The sequence below is a fragment of the Girardinichthys multiradiatus genome, chromosome 2, assembly GCF_021462225.1.
Source record: "Girardinichthys multiradiatus isolate DD_20200921_A chromosome 2, DD_fGirMul_XY1, whole genome shotgun sequence".
Taxonomy (NCBI): Eukaryota; Metazoa; Chordata; class Actinopteri; order Cyprinodontiformes; family Goodeidae; genus Girardinichthys; species Girardinichthys multiradiatus.
Genome location: NC_061795.1, coordinates 5,596,152 through 5,610,137, shown reverse-complemented (window position 1 = coordinate 5,610,137; position 13,986 = coordinate 5,596,152). Strand labels below are relative to the sequence as shown.

Below are 13,986 nucleotides of genomic sequence, written 5' to 3'. Positions count from 1 at the left end.
ACACATACTTATTAGAAGCTGTCTTCAATAAATCCACTGTGCATCACTCAGTAATGTCCCACCGTTCCATCTCCACACTGGAGGCTAATGGAATTACTGTCCTTGGAGGCAGGCAACATTCAGCCTAAATGGATGGAAGAAAAGCCCGACTTAACTACACTGCATGGAAAACAAATTAAGAAGTGTTCCATTTGGACTCCTTCTGCAGCCTTAATCTTATACAAAGTACAGCAGCTTGAAAGAGAGATGGCTTTTGTCTTGGTCACATATTTTTTGTGGTGTGTGTTGGTACATGTAGGAGTGTCTGGAGGTGTTGTGCAACCACAGTGAGCAGGACATAGAGCGGAGGGATAAGTGTAATCGCACTATTCATGATGTGGCAACGGACGACTGCAAAGACCTGTTGGAAAACCTCGGTGAGTGTCTGTCTTCAAGTTAGTGCTGATATCTCTAGACTTTTTTTAAATCATAGTTTAATTGAGCCATTGTGTATTGCGTGTAGAAAATCATTGCTTTTTGAAAATATTTTGATAGATGGACAGTTGCATGTTGACGTATCCATAGTCAAACATGAATAAATCCTGGGAACATGTGGACAGCAAGTGGACAAAAGTATTTTTATCGGATGTGCCATTACTTTATCCACAACCTGCGAATCTGAAAGCAGACTTGGTGTATGAAGTTAGAATTCTGTTTTCACTGGGTATGTAAAGGAGGTATTGTACGAAGCTATATCAGCTATTTACAACTGTAGCTACAGGAACTAATAATTATCAGGTCACTGGAAAACCTGTCCAAAACTGTCCGATTTCAAATGTATGGAGCTTGTATATCAGAGGGATCAGGGGGCTGCTTCACTGTGCAAGGGGGTTGTTATGATTTGTAGGTTTTGGGCTGGACCAAAGCGCAGACAGGGCCATTAAAGCAGCATTTAACGAAAGGCCAAAACTTACAGCATGGCACGAGAACAGGACATCAAACATGAATAGAAAGACATGCAGTACAACAGGGAAGGTACAGACTTAGTAACAGAGAATGATTGGAGGCTTCGCCGTAGAACAATGAGAAACAGTGAACTTGAATACTGAGGAAAGTGTGGAAAATGACACTTAATCATTATGTCTTAATCAGGAGCTTTTATGGAGCACGTCATGCAGAAGGTAAGCAAGGAGACAAAAATTCGTATTTGGGCCACATTTGCCTCCAGTTTGAATGTAGCCTAATTAACACAGAGGAGCTAAACTAAGACACAATGAAACACTAAACCAAGGGGAAAAGACAAATACTAACCTAAGGGGAATGAACTAGAATACACCGAGGACAAAACACAGGAATAAACTAAGGAACTAAGCTTCAAGGAATAACCTATATGGCAACACTTTAGAAACTAAAATGAACACAGAGATATAAGCAGCCTATGGCAAGATCTATAAGAACATAATAAACATCGGAGAGATGAGAAAACAAACACCTTTTTGGCATTTTAGTTCTTTACATTCACTTCATTTCAAACTGCTATAAACACAACAATGAAGTTCTTTTGCCAACCAGAGGGAGACCGAGCGATGGACCTCGCTCATAGGACGTCGCACTGCAATGGGGGTATTTGATCACATTAAGGCAACAAAAACTAATAAACTCTCAGACATGCTGTAAACAGCAACTAATCCACGAGATCAGAGGTATGTAATTTGTAAGGCCAATAGTGCACTATAATGTCTCTCCTTGCCCAGGAAACATACACACCATGACAAAAAGGGCTGTTGGTGATTTTATGTTGATGTGTTTCTAAACTCTCTGAAGAGAAAATTACTCAATTTTAAGACTGATACAAGTGAACAATATAGCAAAAGCTTCACCTCCAAACTGAATTTTTAAACTGCTTCCTCCCAGGGTTGTAGGGAGGTCATACAGGTACGTGGAGGCCACACACAATACTGAGCCTCATTTTGACTTGATCAACTATAATCAGAAAGGTTATTGCGCTTTAGAAGGTTGATTCAAGAGGATTCAAGACTGTTTTGCATGCCTGTTTGTAAAGTAAATTGCAACGGTCTTTTGTACATTTAAGGTGAGACAACAACTTTAGCCAGGCAGGAACTTTTTTCAATTCCCCTTTTAATCTTTCGGCCACTTCATTTACATTTTTTCCATGAGTGAACAGGGCAGTATCGTCCACATACATGATGATGTCGATATCACAAACCAAGGGGAGATCGTTAATGTATGAACTAAAAAACATTGGCCCTAATACAGAGCCCAGTGGAACTCCCATGGTGCAATTTTTAAGGGTGGACAGTGTGTGATTTACTCAAACACATTGTTTTTTGCCACTCGGGTATGATGTTATCCAGTTGATTTTCTAATTAGACAGTCTATAATTCGATAGTTTACTTAATAAAATACTGTGAGAAACCGTATCAAAAGCCTTTCGTAAGTTGAGGAAGACAGCTCCCACTACCCCTCCTTGGTCTAAGTTTGATTTAATTTCTTTAAGGAAGTAGGAGCAAACAGTCTCTGTTTGCTCCTACTTACAGGTAGTTTCTTACATAAGGTTCATACCCCTTTAACATTTTCACAATTTTTCTTGTTACAACTACAAAACTTCAGTGTATTCATTCAGATTTTTTGTGAGAGACATACACTGAGGAGTCCATATTTGTGAAGTGGAGGGAAAAGGATACTTGTTTTTTTTATTATTTTATTGATAAAAATCTGAGAATAATGCCATGCATTTGCATTCATCCATCCATTAAAGTTTTGTATAACTGCTTGTCTGTACAAGGGTGCTGGTGCCTACCTCCAGCAATCATTGGGCAAGAGGTGGGCTGAACAAGTCATTCATGAATTCAAGACACCCCCTCAGTGAAGATTTTCACACTACAGTTATAGCTGCACAGCTACAAATCTTTATTAGCTATACCCAACTAAAGAGTTGCAATTGTGCCAAGATTTCTGCCAATTCTTTGCAAAATAACTCAACCCAATCAGATTAGACAGAGAGTATCTGTGAACATCAGTGTTTTGTTTTGCAGTCTGTTGCCTTGCAGAATTAAGGTCCTGGGTATGAATCCTTGCATAGGGCCTTTCCCCTCCTCTTATTCATTGACAGCCCACCACCACCCCTGCAAGGACTGGTGGTGGGCCAGCTCCCCTGCAAGGACTAAAAATTGATAGATGAATGGATGGATTGAACAGTGAGATGTTTAAAACTTGGGGTATTGTCTTAAAACCTAGTCCCTCGCCTGTCTGCTTTGCTACCTGGTCTTCATGATGCACTTTGTTCGCTACTGATCTTCAAACCTCTAAGTCCTTCATTGAACTCCTGTATATACTAAAATTAAATAACACAGATCCTATTTACTAATCAAATAGTGCTGGACTTTAGTTTGGGATGGATGGATGGATGGATGGATGGACGGACGGACGGACGGACGGATGTTAATGCCACCGTTTCAGATTTTTGTTTGTAAAACATTTAGAAAACCATGTATTATTTTCCTTCCACTAGAATGTTATGTGTGTTGGTCTGTCACATAGAATCCAAATAAAATGCATTGAACTGTTATAACATGACAAAATGTGAAAACATTTTTGGGGGAATTAAGCTTATAAAATCTTTCTGCTATAGCTCACTCCCCTCTCTTCCACCCCTCCAAAGATTTGTACCAGGTCCTGGTTCTTCTACAGTGTTCAGGCGGAGGAAATGGGTCCATGTGTCCCATGGAAGCCCTTGAAGAGGAAAAGGAGGCGAAAGGAATTTCCTACAGTCAGATGGCGCTGGGCAGAGTGACGGTCCACCGCTCAACACGTTGGGCCCAGCTGACTGATGTCCTCAGCCACATGTTCATTTCCCACCTCCAGATCCTCTGTGGGGATTCTCATCCAGCAAGAGAGGAGGCGCAGCGCTCACTGATTGGCCTTAGTCCTGCCAGTATCTCCTCCACCCTTATCGGTAAGGAAGGAAACTGCTCTATCAAAATCTCTTCTCCTCTTTATTACCTGCTTCTTATAACTTTGTTCATCAGCCTTAGCGTTTCTGTTTGCTTTATATTTGATCATATTACTCATTGCTTTTTTGATCCTAATTTAACTTGGTGACTTTGACCTTGAACACGTTTGCATTTAAGTTTGGAAGCACCTCATAGTTTTATAAACCTAGAAGGAAACTTGCTTATCAAACCTTCTCCTCTTCATGCTTTCATTTGTCCTGTCTTGTGTCACCACAGCATTTATATATTTACTGGCTACAAATTATTTAGTTTACCTGCTGCTTCAAGCTGCATTGTCAAAGGAAATATGCTTTTTGTTTAATTTGAATCTAAGAGCTGCATAAGGACTGAGGCGGAGGGGGAAGGGGGAAGCCAATTCAGCTTTGGTCTCAATGTGTCACTTTTTATTTCTGTTTTCTTGTGTTTTTATTACCAAGTGTTGTATTTTCTTGCATCTATTTTGCAGAATTAATTTATGGTTAATTTAATTCTTTAACTGTTGCCAAAATAAAACAGATACTTTAACAGGGCCTTTTAAAGAAGTTATCTTTGGCTTTAATAGACTAAAATAAGATGATAGGAAAATAACTGACAATCAGTAGTTTGTTTTTCCTCAAACAGTACACAAAGGAAAATCTCCTGAAATTGGACTAACAATTAACTAGCATCTCTGTTCATAGACATAGTTTAAACAAGGCTTTATATATGCAGTTAGGGGCAGGGGTGCTAAAAGGAGCGTTTCTGGTAAATGGGAAGTCAAGATAGTGGTTTTATAAGAATTTATGAGTTTACTTGAAATTGAGGGTGATTTAAACAAACAGTATCATATGCAGACATAAGAAGAACTTGTTTTGTCAAGGCAGACCTCATGCAAAGTAATACATCTAAAACATTATATTTCAACAGATTTGTTTGTAAGTAGAACCTGATCAAGTTTTCATTTAAATGCAAATATTAAATAAAATATCACTCATCTCTGACAATACCACCTAATTAAAGGTCATAATGGATCTAGCAATATCTTACATTCAGTATCTAACTTAGCTATCTATCTACTGTATACATAGATTTTAATGTGATATTTTCTAATGAAACATTAATGCCTTGCATCAAATATATTTGTCTCACAAAATTACTGGACTGTATGTTGGCTCAGAAATGTGTTCTCAATAGTCTGGGGTTGAAGAAATCATCTGGGCATGTGATGGAGGCATCCCCAGTTCATCTAGAGGGCGTGGCGTCTACCGTAATATACTCGTGTACTTGCATGAAATCTGGCTGTTTTAGTCAGGATTATTGTAAGATTTACTTTTCTTATGTACATTTTGAATTCCTGTTATATTCCTGTTATAATATTTAATTTCTAATTTTATTCCTGTATATTCCCATAAATTGCTGTTATTTTCCTTAAATTCTTTGAAATACCAATGGAAAGTTTCCAACATTTGCTTCCAACAAAGTCGCAGATTTTTTGCAAACCTATTTACTTAATAATTCACCCATATTTATGTAAAAACAGTCATAGTACATAGCTTCACATTCGCTAAGGCCAGCAAAGGCAGGAGGTGATGATGGAGGAGTGAAAACTACCTCCACCATTAGCTTTTCAGAAAGAGATTATACTACAAAGGATCATTTTCTTCCAGTGTATGGATTATAATTGTTGCACAAAATGTTTCTTTAGTCAGAATAATGCAGACTTTAGAACAGCTCCACTGAGGTTAAGAAGAGACTTTCCATGAGGACAAAGAGCAAACAGCACGCATCCTGTGCTAGAAAACAATGAATCCTTTTTACATTTATTAAGTGAAGCAACAATAATACTGATTAATCAAGCACAAGTATATCTTTACTATCCTGATAATATGTCTGAAATGATCATATACGTACCAACAAATAGTACAGTGGATGCTTTTGGGTTTTGGAGAAAAGAAATGTTAATATTTCTTTTCTGGAGTGGCCCACGGGGAGAGGCGGCGGGCTGGTGTGGGTTTGCTTGTTGCCCCCCAGCTCAGCCGTCTCGTGTTGGGGTTTACCCCAGTGGATGAGAGGGTCGTATCCCTGCGCCTTCGGGTTGGGGAGAGGTCTCTGACTATCATTTCAGCCTACGGGCAAATAATCATGTACAGTTATGCACTCAATACTTGGTCGGGAATCCTTTTGCAGAAATGACTGCTTCAATGCAGCGTGGCATGGAGGCAATCAGCCTGTGGCACTGCTGAGGTCTTATGGAGGCCCAGGATGCTTCGATAGCGGCCTTTAGCTCATCCAGAGTGTTGGGTCTTGAGTCTCTCAACGTTCTCTTCACAATATCCCACAGATTCTCTATGGGGTTCAGGTCAGGAGAGTTGGCAGGCCAATTGAGCACAGTGATACCATGGTCAGTAAACCATTTACCAGTGGTTTTGGCACTGTGAGCAGGTGCCAGGTCATGCTGAAAAATTAAATCTTCATCTCCATAAAGCTTTTCAGCAGATGGAAGCCTGAAGTGCTCCAAAATCTCCTGATAGCTAGCTGCATTGACCCTGCCCTTGATAAAACACAGTGGACCAACACCAGCAGCTGACACGGCACCCCAGACCATCACTGACTGTGGGTACTTGACACTGGACTTCTGGCATTTTGGCATTTCCTTCTCCCCAGTCTTCCTCCAGACTCTGGCACCTTGATTTCCAAATGACATGCAGAATTTGCTTTCATCCGAAAAAAGTACTTTGGACCACTGAGCAACAGTCCAGTGCTGCTTCTCTGTAGCCCAGGTCAGGCGCTTCTGCCGCTGTTTCTGGTTCAAAAGTGGCTTGACCTGGGGAATGCGGCACCTGTAGCCCATTTCCTGCACACGCCTGTGCACGGTGGCTCTGGATGTTTCTACTCCAGACTCAGTCCACTGCTTCCGCAGGTCCCCCAAGGTCTGGAATCGGCCCTTCTCCACAATCTTCCTCAGGGTCCGGTCACCTCTTCTCGTTGTGCAGCGTTTTCTGCCACACTTTTTCCTTCCTACAGACTTCCCACTGAGGTGCCTTGATACAGCACTCTGGGAACAGCCTATTTGTTCAGAAATGTCTTTCTGTGTCTTACCCTCTTGCTTGAGGGTGTCAATAGTGGCCTTCTGGACAGCAGTCAGGTCGGCAGTCTTACCCATGATTGGGGTTTTGAGTGATGAACCAGGCTGGGAGTTTTAAAGGCCTCAGGAATCTTTTGCAGGTGTTTAGAGTTAACTCGTTGATTCAGATGATTAGGTCCATAGCTCGTTTATAGACCCTTTTAATGATATGCTAATTTTGTGAGATAGGAATTTTGGGTTTTCATGAGCTGTATGCTAAAATCATCCGTATTAAGACAATAAAAGACCTGAAATATTTCAGTTAGTGTGCAATGAATCTAAAATATATGAATGTTACATTTTCATCATGACATTATGGAAAATAATGAACTTTATCACAATATGCTAATATTTTGAGAAGGACCTGTACATAATGTCTCCTTAAAACCCATATGTCCTCTTTATGTCTTCCAGGCGATACCAAGTGGTTACCCGGTCAGGAGCTGCCCGTATCTCCCTGGGATCTGGTCAGAAAGCCTCTCAGCCAGTGTATTAAAATCCGCCTCAAAGGTACAAACCTGGCAGCCTCCTTCTGCTCATTTAATTTTATGCAGTCAGAGCTGTGATCACTGGTCAATAAAACCATTTGGTGGATTAAAGGATCTGGTGTTTGGATGCATTTGAACTAATTTAGCAGACTCTTCTCACTGAGCGACAGCACATGAAAGAAAACTCAGCCTGGGACATGTTTGCCAAAGAAGGGCTTTGATTGGTTAATGCCAAGTTTTAACTGAAACTAAATCAAGATTAAATTAATGATTTAGTCATGTCACATAGTAGTGCCTTGCCTTTATATAAATTGCAAGTGCCTGAGGTTTTAAACGTGCAGCCTATAAAATTGGACTTCGTTGATATTTTTGAAGTGTTTTTGTTTTTCTTTGAAGAAGTTGAGCTGCGGGTTGTAAGTCTGCAGGTTACTTCCTAAAATGTACAAATTAACAGATTAAATGTACAGATTAATGCAGATTAATGAAATTGTATCTCTGATTTCAGTTTAGCAACAGTTCACAACTACATTCAAGCATGACAGATCTTTTAAAATCTACATTCGTCTGTAAACTGTTAGTGTGATAAATGTGGCCAATTATGGTGGGATCGAAAGCTCATCTCTAACTCGTTTCTACTCTCTGCAGCTATTAGGAGCTATTTAATTAAACACATATGCAACATTCCCTTATGTGCTTTTACTTGCAGTTAATACATTATAGTTTCTCAGCACTGGGCTAACATTTTATAGATTGAGCTGTTGTCGTTTGGTTGTGTTGTGTATAGGTTAATTTAGGGGATTTAAATAACAGTCAAATTGACAATCGGACAGATTGACCCTGCAGTTATGCAGTTATTACATTCCTTCATGATTTCTTTGAAAAGTTCTTTTTCAGGGAGCCCAGATCTTAAAACATGCTATGTTTAAAAACCAGAACTGGGTCCACTAGTTTGAATAAATTGTTCTTTACATGCATACCCCCCCAATAAAATGTAGCAAAATGAGTTGCTCCTTGACCACATGCTTTTTGAAGCCATCAACAAGTTTCTGGCATGACTGGTGTTGGATATCTGACCACTCCTGTTAAAGCTCATTTAAATCGGTGTGTTTCCTGCCAAAGAGCCAACATCTAAGCATAGGTATACAGATACAGCTTTATTCAAAAAGGAGGGCCAACTGCAAATTTCATTTAAACTAGTAGGTGTCGATTTTGGAGCAGCTTCTTCTTTCTTGGTCAGCTGCCTATCAGCCTACTGACAATGGTGTTCCAGGAGTCTCCAGTCCATGGCAGACTTTGTCCTTGGTGGTTCCTGGGCTGTTTCTTACTAATTTTCTTTCATCTGAAGCAGACAGTTGTTCTAGATCATGGCAACATAGAATAACATCCGAATAACTTGTACTTGCATACAGTTACTTTAACTCATGATTTTAAATCGGTAGTTACATAGAAATTGTTCCAAATGACTTTCCCATCTCATATAAATCCTTCTTCTTTACTGAGTTCTTTGGACCTTCCCATTGTTCTGAGTCTTGGGCAGTCCAGTGAGTTCTGTCGAACAAATCTTTTTCAAGCTGTACTATTGTCCAGGACCTGCCAATATTCATATTACTTAACCATGCTGACTAGCATGAATAGAATGATATATTAAAGCTATCTGGCTTTCTAGTTTTTATGGACACAACCATAACAATTGATACAAGGTTATCTGTATACACCCTCATCATTATACTAAGATACATCTCTCTGACAGGTCTGCCTGAGTCGTGTCTCGATGAGTTAGCCCTGGAATCCCTCCTCCCTTTGCCACTGCTGCACAACTACGTCCGCCTGGTAAACAAAGGCACTTAGACACACACACAGACACTATTATGAGAAATGGTGAAGAAGCATGAAGAGATGTTGGCCAGATGAAAAGAAGAATATAAAATGTGCTTACCATTTCCTAGCTGCTGTAATGCCCTCTGCTGGCTTTGCTGAAGAGAGGATGATGCAAACTCAGAAACAGATAAACCAGATAGATGTTTGATCCATAAAACAGTTATATTCCTTCCTTTCAATAGTGCTGTAATTCAATGCTAATGTAGAACAACTTAAATCCTATCTAGTTTATTGTAAAATTCATGAAGTGAACAAAAGCTATAAATAGGTATGATGCATGGATTAAAGGACTAAACAGGCTGGTGTGGAGGCAAAGCTTCTCATCATCACATTATTCTCCCAATCTGTTTCCCTTTCCGTGTTAAGGTGGAGCAGTACGGTAACCTCTTCTTCCATGGCCTGGAGGGCAGCTTCCAAGAGTACATTGCTAATGTGGTCGCTCACTGCATCAAGGTACGAAACTGAAGGCTGAGATCTGGCTGGGGTGCAAAGGTCTGATTTGAGAACTGACCATGTGAGCCACTAGTTCCACCCTAAACAGAAATAGTCTCTTTCTTTGTTGTAGTGGTGTGAAGCAGTGAAACAGAAATTGTCTGCAAACAGCCATGTGATGACACTGCTGGAGTTCAGTGCAGTGAGACGAACCACAGTCAGCCGACGGGGGTGGAGAAAAATAAAAACATCTGTGAAAACTGTAGCAAGAACGTCCCCTTTACTAGCTTGTCAGATCATCAGTAGCTGTAACTACTGTCCGAATCACATTACTGTTCATTCTGTCAGGTTACCAAGGCAACGGCTGGCAGCAGGTTTAAATACGCTAATCTGTAAATGTGCAAAATAATCTTAATAGTACTGACCTGAAGGGCTTTGTAGGCATATCTTGTTTGAAGTTCTGCTAAGCCTCCTTAGCCATGCTCCAGTAAATGATATTCTTTAGTAGTATTTGTATCATTGTGAAACAGCACAGAAATATATAAACAAAGGATTCACAGGCGACAAACATTCTTTCTCTGATGACACCGACCAGCCAAGAAAAGCCCTTTGTGTTCATTCACATTCCCCTGCTCCATTGCTCCATTTCTCTCAGCACGTAGTAGTACATTTCTTATGTTTCCATGACGACGTGCATCTTACCTCATTGTGCCTCCTCTCACTGTGTTTGTATCAGTCGAAACAGGAGGCAGGGGGAACGAGCTGTGACGTGGTTAGGATTGAGGTGGAGGACAGCCTGACCAAAGAGCAACTGTTGGAGATCTTCATCAACTGTGGTGAGAAATGTTCCCATTAAAATATTCAAACTGAAAGCTCGTCTATTGGGAAGGTGTATGTCTGGTCCATTTAGAACCGGGGTGTCCTCAACTCCAGTCCTCCAGGGCCGGTGTCCTGCATGTGTCTACGGAGACCTACCACTTCAGCACTCGTCAAGTTCAGTTGTCTTCTATGGGTTTTTTTTGCGGCAATAGAGGCCTTTAATTTTCGACAGTAGGTAAACAGGAAAGAAAGCAAAGAGACATTCGGCAAAGGTCACCAGGTCTCGTACGCGGGACAGCCGCATCAAGGACCATAGCCTCTGCACATGGTCTCGTGCTTAACCCCTACACCACCAACACCGCGCCCACGTTAAGTTCAGTTGTGTCGAACCAGGACAACACCTAAAACATGGAGGACATTGGCCATTGAGGACTGACTTTGGACACCACGGATTTAGAACAAGCACATACCATTACGGTGGCGCAGTTGGTAGCACTGTTGCTTTGAAGCAGGTCCTGGGTTCAATTCCCGTCTTTCTGCATGGAGTTTGCATGTGTGGGTTCTCACCGGGTACTCTGGGTTCCTCCCACAGTTCAAAGACATGCCTGTTAGGTTAATTGGTCTCGCTAAATTGCCCTTAGGTGTGTGAATGAGTGTGTGCGTGGTTGTTTGGTGTGTTGCCCTGTGATGGACTGGCGACCTGTCCAGGGTGTACCCGGCTTCCTGCCCATAGACTGCTGGAGATAGGCACCAGCTTCTCCGCGACCCACTATGGAATAAGCGGTAGAAAATGACTGACTGACTGACATACCAGTACAGCATCTAATGTTTTAGAGTTCAACACACGTCACTGGAGCAAACCATAATACCAGTAGGGATCATCAGACCCCTCTAGGCTGTCTCTAAGGGGCTAATAATTTACTGAGCATATTTTTGTGAACAAACTTCATTATGAAAAAATCTCAATTTTAAATCAAAAGCCCGGCACAGGACTAATTCTGGAGCACTGATTCATAGCATTTACCTGAGTGATGTATGTAAGTCAGGTGTCAGGGATATTTGCTCAGATATAGGGGAAGTCCCCACAAGGCTGAGTTGTGTCACAATCCTCATGCAGCTCTATAAATGCATTCAGTGCTTTAAATACAGCAATATTCCCACCGTCATCATGTGTAATATCTGCATCAGAGTCTGATTACCAGTAGATTTCTCAGAACAGACAGGCAATGGAAAATTGTCCGGTGTCTCTGCTCTCTCTGGACCCACACTGTGCTGCTGCTGTCTTGCTTTGTATCATGTGACTATGTCACACTCGTTGCAGTGTTACCCCTTACAGGTCATAGTGGTTACAGGTTTGTTACTACCTCCTGAGGCCACTCAGGGACATAATATTGGCGACTTGAATCCCCCATTACTTGTCAGTACATTAGTAAGGGATAAAGAACACATGTAAATATTCAATAATAAGGATGGGCTTTTATCATATCATTTATCATTATCTTGAATTTCTTATCGTAATAAGAATTTTGATTTATTGTGACAACAATAAATTAGAAATTAATGTCTAAAACCCCAAACACTGACAATATTGTTGGGATTGTTGCTTTAGAGCATCGATAAATATCAATTAATTCAAAACTACTTTTAGTTGCAGGTACTCCAAAAGCCAGTGATAAAAATCTCACTTCTTTAAGTAAATGGTGTACTGAAAATGACTATTTGAAAATAGGCTTTTTATTTAATAGCAGGGTTTGTGATGAGTAGTTGTAAATGCCTTTTTATTGTCACTTTTATCGTTCTTACTGTAACCCAGTCGATCCCTCTGTAAACTGCGTTGTGTTTGGGATGTAGGTGAGGTGTGTTCAATGCGGAAACAGAGGCACCAGACACAGGATTCTGCTTTGTGGGGAGACCTTGGAGCATTTATTCCATCCAGTTACTCTTCTTAGACTTTACAGACAGTAAAAACAAACTGTCTTTAGCACATTCAGTCATTTAGAAGATAATAAAACAATAAAATAATTGTCTAATTCAGTTCAACAGCAGACAATAGTATGCGCCCACATTGCACTATCTGTACTTTGTAACAGTGGTTCTTCTAGCGCCATCTTCACCATGTCAAATACCAAGCATAAAGATTGCTCTAATATGTATGTGTGATAACTTAAATCTCGTCAATAAAACAGTAGTTTGGTAAACATACATTAACTCAGTTATTTAACACTTCTAACATCCTAAATAATTAGCTGCATGAACAGTATTGGGCACCTTTTGGTGTATATTGTATTGTAGTACACTGCAGATGCAGCTTATTTTACAGGCAGTAAAAGCAAACTGTGATGAATATGGCAGCTTTCGCGGCAAAACCTCAGTGCTACGGTGTCCCTACTAGGACAAACATCCCAGAACTGCTGGATTTCCAAAGAACACCCACAGAACAACAGCACCATCTATTGGGATATTTATGTCACTATCTTACATTACAATAAATACCACAAAGCATCTTCATAAACATTTAAGTCCATATCGCTCATCCACTAAACTATTACTGAATGTTACTGAAAAGTTCATTTATTTCACACATTATGAACAAAATTATTTAGATTATTTCCACACAGACTAATGTTTTCAAGCCTTTATTTAAGGTAATTGCTTTTCTGCCCACAGCTAATGAAAACATGACATTTAAGATTAAAGTATTACATCAGAGCAATAAAAAACACATTTTTATTATTGGAATGTGGGCTTAATGGATAGTATGTTTAATACCTGCTTGTTATTTTCAGAAAGTACTTTTAATCTGAAAAACTAGCCTCATCGGAACACATTTTCTACTTTATTGAATGATTGTAGATCAAGGAAAGAACCGGAAAAAGTCTTAGCCATCAAACACTATCTAGATGCCAACCAATTGTTTTGGAGGCATGTAAGAAGAAAACATTTTCACAAACGAAAACTTTCAGCTGGGACTTTTTTTGGCACAATGTGGTCTGTTTAGATGAGACTAGAAGCTTTCAGCAACAAACACAAACAAAGTATAAATAATGGAAAAATGCCTCTTGCCCGCTGTTATGTATGGTAGAGGTTCAGTGATTTTGGGCCTGTTTCTCATCCCTGATAAAATCCTAATCCCAGGACATTTTAAATAAACACCTATTGGCCTCGGCCAATAAAAATGTTCTCCTGGTGTATCTGATCTCAGCCCAATTGAGCATCTGTGGGATGAGCTGAAATATCCATTAGGATGATATACTTTTTTTTCTTCTGTGTTTTT

General features: G+C 40.2%; 1 protein-coding gene and 1 long non-coding RNA gene across 3 annotated transcripts in view; one reads left to right on the top strand and one right to left on the bottom strand.

Moving 5' to 3' along the window:
- Window positions 1-13,986, top strand: part of cttnbp2 (cortactin binding protein 2) — a 124,060-nt gene that overhangs the window by 93,324 nt on the left and 16,750 nt on the right. For both annotated transcript variants that reach the window (XM_047350133.1, XM_047350127.1), the window contains exons 9-14: window positions 299-416; window positions 3,662-3,955; window positions 7,510-7,605; window positions 9,334-9,413; window positions 9,828-9,914; window positions 10,630-10,729. In XM_047350133.1, coding sequence (XP_047206089.1) covers window positions 299-416; window positions 3,662-3,955; window positions 7,510-7,605; window positions 9,334-9,413; window positions 9,828-9,914; window positions 10,630-10,729 — 775 coding nt within the window. The remainder of the gene's footprint in view (window positions 1-298; window positions 417-3,661; window positions 3,956-7,509; window positions 7,606-9,333; window positions 9,414-9,827; window positions 9,915-10,629; window positions 10,730-13,986) is intronic.
- LOC124858233 lies at window positions 8,736-10,565 on the bottom strand. Its single transcript, XR_007035779.1, has 3 exons — window positions 10,319-10,565; window positions 9,520-9,556; window positions 8,736-9,426 (listed from the first exon to the last, which is right to left on the bottom strand). It is a non-coding gene; the product is annotated as an uncharacterized LOC124858233 (long non-coding RNA).